The following is a 4,978-nucleotide window of genomic DNA, read 5'->3' as shown; positions in this document are numbered from 1 at the left end:
AAAAATATTTAAATGTGGAACATAGTGCAAAGGATACTGGTATAAATAGTATTATGTTATTATATTACAATATGAACAGTATGAACAGTATGAACAGTTCTGAAATAGGAAACGAGAACGACCCTTGTGTTGTCTTCTTGTCAATCATGAAACATTAATTTAGCTTTTTCTGACATTTTTGTCACTTTTTCAATGTTGTGGGTGCCTTTTTTTAATGTTTTTTTCCAAAGTTATTTGATATTTCTAATGTTGACATTTTCATCTTATTTCGAAGGCCCATTTCTTGTGATAAAAAAACTAAAAACGGGTCAAATTTGACCCGAGGACAACATGAGGGTTAAGACATTAACATTCTAACATTCCTTTCCTAAAATAACACTCTCACACACACACATATTAACACTCACCCCACTTCGGTCTTCAGTACCCCCCTCCGACTCCGTCAGGCCGACTCAAAATGAATTCTTAACCGACTGAACAACTTTCAGTTTTAGGTTTCCCTCGCTGTTCTCATGAGCCGGTTGCTCCTCCCCCCTCTTTCTCTCTCTCTCTCCCAATTTACAGGAAATCAGGTGTTTATCGTGTGCGTGTGTGTATAAATAATCCAGACCTGGGCACCCGGTTTGTCCGGTTGGTACAGCGGGCGCGCGTAGACGCAGCGCGCTGGACTCCGCCCTGCGGCCCTTTACTGCGTGTCATTCTCCCCCGCCCCCCTCATCTCTTCATCTGTCCTATCAAATTAAAAGGCCGAAAAATTATATTAAAAAAAACATTTCAGCAACAGGGCAATTCAAAGTGCTTTACATAAAATCAGTTAAACAGATAAAACGCAAGTAGCCTATAAACAGTTAAAAATCATAAGCATGAAAAACCGATAAAACACACGAATTGACCGTTAACCGTTAAGTGATTTATAAACTAGCAAAAGTACTTTGAAATCAATTCTTTGAGACACAGGAAGCCAGTGTAAAGACTTCAGGACTGGAGGGATGGACCAGTTTGTCCTAGTCCTGTTGACACATAAGTCCTTTAACCCTTGATATGTTCTTAAGGTGATAATAGGCTGACTTTGTAATTGTCTTAATGTGGCTGTTAAAATTCAGATTGGAGTCCATGACTACACCAAGATTTCTGGCTTTGTCTGTTGTTTTTAACATTGTTGTTTGAAGCTGAGCGCAGACTTTTAATCGTTCCTCTTTTGCTCCAAAAGCAATCACCTTAGTTCACCTTCATTTAATTTTGGAAAGTTCTGGCACATCCAGCTGTTAATTTGTTCGATGCACTTAGTCAGTTTTTGTACTGGACCATAGTCCCCTGGCGATAAGGTTATGTCAATTTGTGTGTCGTCCGCATAACTATGGTAACTTATTTTGTTGTTCTCCATAATCTGGGCCAGGGGGAGCATGCAGATGTTAAACAGAAGAGGCCCCAGAATAGAGCCTTGGGGAACTCCGCACGTCATATTTGTATGCTCAGATGTATAATTACCTATTGACACAAAGTAATCCCTATTCTGTAAGTAGGATTCAAACCAAGTCCTACCCAGTTTTCCAATCGGTTTAGTAATATGGCGTGGTCGACCGTGTCAAATGCAGCACTGAGATCAAGTAGTACTAAGATTGAAATTTTACCATCTGTGTTAAGGTGGATGTCATTAAAGACTTTGACAAGAGCCGTCTCAGTGCTGTGGTGTGGTCGGAAACCCGACTGAAAGGTATCAAAACTGTTGTTTAGTGACAGGAAATGGCTGAGTTGTAGAAAAACCGCTTTTTCAATAATTTTACTTAAAAACGGAAGGTTTGATATTGGCCTATAGTTCCTCATTAGTGATGTGTCTAGATTATTCTTTTTTTAAGAATGGCTTGATTACTGCAGTTTTCAGGGCCTGTGGAAAGATTCCTGAAAGAAGAAACAAGTTCACAATCTGTAGAAGATCCTAAGCCAAACAAGTTGAAACATTTTTGAAAACACCCGTTGGGAGAATATCAAGGCAACAGGAGGAGGTTTTCAGATGTTGTATAACGTCCTCCAGGTTTTCATGGTTGATTATATGAAATTCTGTCATATTGGAACTAGTTTTGCTTGAACACTGTGACAACACATATCCTGAACTTGATATGGAGGCACTGACTGTTTGTCTAATCTTCTGAATTTTGTCTTTGAAGAAGGAGGCAAACTCATTGCAGGCCTTGGTAGATAACAGTTCAGATGCTACTGGTACTGGAGGGTTTGTTACTCTATCGACAGTAGCAAACAAAGCACGTGAATTATTATTGTTTCTAGAGATAATATCAGAGAAGAAGGACCGCCTTGCATTCCTCAGTTCGAAATTATAAATGCGAAGTCTCTCTTTATAGGTGTTATAATGGACCAGGAGATTTGTTTTTCGCCACTTTTGTTCAGCTTTCCTACACTCTCTTTTTTCTGTTCTCACCAGTAGGTTATTTCTCCATGGAGATCTTTTCTTACCAGAGACAACTTTGACCTTAGTGGGAGCAATGCCATCCATAACATTTGTAATTTTACAGTTGAAATTATCTACAAGCTCAGTATATCAGTGATAGCCCAGAGAGGGCATGTGTGGAGGAGAAAAGCTGAGTAAATGTTTCACTGGTGTTTTCAGTGATATACCGTTTTCTGATTATCTTTGTTTGGACACTTTTGGGCACAGAGATAGTGCCGGTAAAGAAAACACAGGAATGATCAGAGAGAGCAACGTCAGTCACCGCAACCTTGGGAATGTTCAGACCCTTGGAGACTATCAGGTCCAGAGTGTGCCCCTTATTGTGAGTGGGCTCTGTCACATGCTGAGTCAGTCCATAGTTCTCAAAAACACAACACAGTTCTTTGCTCCCCCTGTCCTGGGGGTTGTCAACATGAATGTTAAAATCACCCGCAATGATTACACAATCAAAGATAATACAGATTATAGACAGCAGTTCAGTGAAGTCATCAATGAAGTTTGCACAATATTTAAGTGGCCTGTAGATATTTAGAAATATCGCTTGAGGGGAAGATCTTAATTGAAGAGCCACATATTCAAAAGAAACCAAATTTCCATATCATATTTGCGTACAGTGGAATGAGTCATTAAACAAAATGGTGACTCCACCTCCTTTCTTATTCACTCTATTCTCGCTCATAAAACTGAAGTTAGGGGGAGCAGACTCGATGAGAACAGCAGCGCTGTTGTTATGGTCTAACCAGGTTTCAGTTAAGAACATAACATCTAGATTGTGCTTAATAATAAAATCATTGATTAAAAATGATTTTCCTGCCAAAGACCTGACGTTTAGTAAGGCTAGTGTTAGTGTGTTTTCATTTTTTGGGACAGGCTGTAGCTGACGAGGAATGGATGCTAAATTTGCTAAGTTTGCAGTTAAGTGCTTATTTGCAATTCTTGTCCTATTACCTATCACAACATAAATTGAGGAAGAATTGAATCCACAGGGCCCGGGCTTGTCTTGGAAAGAGTCATTAGTATCACTAGTCCTGCAGCCTAGGCCCGGCACATATCAGTTAATGCTTGCTGGATTTTGCACACAAGGGTCCTTATCAGTCAAGGGGGGAAGGAGTTTGCTGACATCCTGGTAGTGGTGCTTGGCGTTTTACTTTTTCCCGAGGTTGAGCCATGGGGGGTATAATCGATGGGGGAAATAAGGGAAAGGGTGTGTGGAGACATAAGTAGAGACGCCGATGAATCCTCATAGGGTTCGGGGTTGGTAAAGGGGTTTGAGGGGTGCTGGACGGGTGAAGAGGGGAGTGGAGGTTTCGTGTCTCTGCTCTGTGGTCTCCCATGGTCAAATCTTTGCACAGGTGGGGGCTGTGCTGGATCACGGCCGCACTTTGTTGTGTCTTCCTTTTGTTTTGATTCATCTTGTCTCGTGTCTTTGGCAGAGGGAGCAGATGTGTAGCGCAGAAAGTAGAGTAGATTAGAGGTGAGCAGATTTACTCCTGGCTTGTTAAGGAAAAATCCATCTGCTTTAAAAAGATGTTTGCGCTCCCAGAAAATGTTAAAATTGTCAATGAAATGCAGAGAATGGACGGTACATTCAGTTGAAAGCCATTTGTTTAGTGCCAGCAGCCGGCTGAATCTCTCAGCTCCTCTTCTCACCGGTGGTATAGGGCCACTGATAAATACATCTGCATTTAGGGGGGTGACTGTGTCCAGCAGTTGCATAAAGTCCAGTTTCTGCAATTCAGACTGTTGCTTTACAACATCATGTGACCCAATATGCAGTATAATGTTCTTCACAGTTGGGTGTTCTGCCACAATATCTGGGATTTTTTGGGTCAAATCAGACACTGTGTCTTTGGGAAAACAGAGTATTTTGGGGTTTTTACTGTTTTTTAAATCTTTTACAGCAGAGTCACCCACAATCAGGGTTTGAGGCCCAGTTGTTAGCTTTTTACTTTTTGAAGTAAAGCACAACTCTGGCCTCGCATTTTGAATGGGAGTGCTTGGGGCCCTTCTATGATAGCATCAAAATCAACATTTTTAAACACTAAGAAGGCTTGACACAGCATGAGACTTTACTCCAAGTCTTGCCTGGGACTCAACACATGAACTCAGAGAACACGGTTTGTGCACAAACAGTATACTAAAAAGAAAAGATTTGGAGCAGCTCACTGCATGACTAGCATAGCTAGCAAGATAGCGGACGATGTAGAAAACCTCTGCTAAGGATTCTGCTTCCCTACTTCAGCCAAACTTTTATTTTTGGTCAACCTGACAAGAACCGGAATATAACAAAGCCATACAAGGGAAAGAGTTTAATGTTAAACCACAAACCCTCTCTTTTTTTTTTTTTAAGATTATTTTTGGGCTTTTTGAGCTTTATTGATAGGACAGCTGCAGACAGGACAGTGGAAGAGACAGGGAATGACATGTAGCAATGGGCTGGGGGACGGACTCGAACCTGGGCTGCTTTGGTAAGGACTGAGTCCCAGTGCATGGGGTGCATGCTCATCCAGGTGA

At 41.2% G+C, this 4,978-nt stretch overlaps 1 protein-coding gene across 1 annotated transcript in view; it reads right to left on the bottom strand.

The window, feature by feature from the left end:
• Positions 1-4,837: 4,837 nt before the first annotated feature.
• The window catches only part of LOC117938278 (NACHT, LRR and PYD domains-containing protein 12-like), a 2,229-nt gene continuing 2,088 nt past the window's right edge, over positions 4,838-4,978 (bottom strand). The window contains exon 4 of the mRNA XM_034862802.1: positions 4,838-4,852. Within this exon, the coding sequence (XP_034718693.1) occupies positions 4,838-4,852 (15 nt within the window). The remainder of the gene's footprint in view (positions 4,853-4,978) is intronic.

The sequence above is a fragment of the Etheostoma cragini genome, chromosome 22 (assembly GCF_013103735.1).
Source record: "Etheostoma cragini isolate CJK2018 chromosome 22, CSU_Ecrag_1.0, whole genome shotgun sequence".
NCBI lineage: Eukaryota > Metazoa > Chordata > Actinopteri > Perciformes > Percidae > Etheostoma > Etheostoma cragini.
Note: the sequence above shows the minus strand (reverse complement) of the source record. Positions and strands in the feature narration are given on the sequence as shown.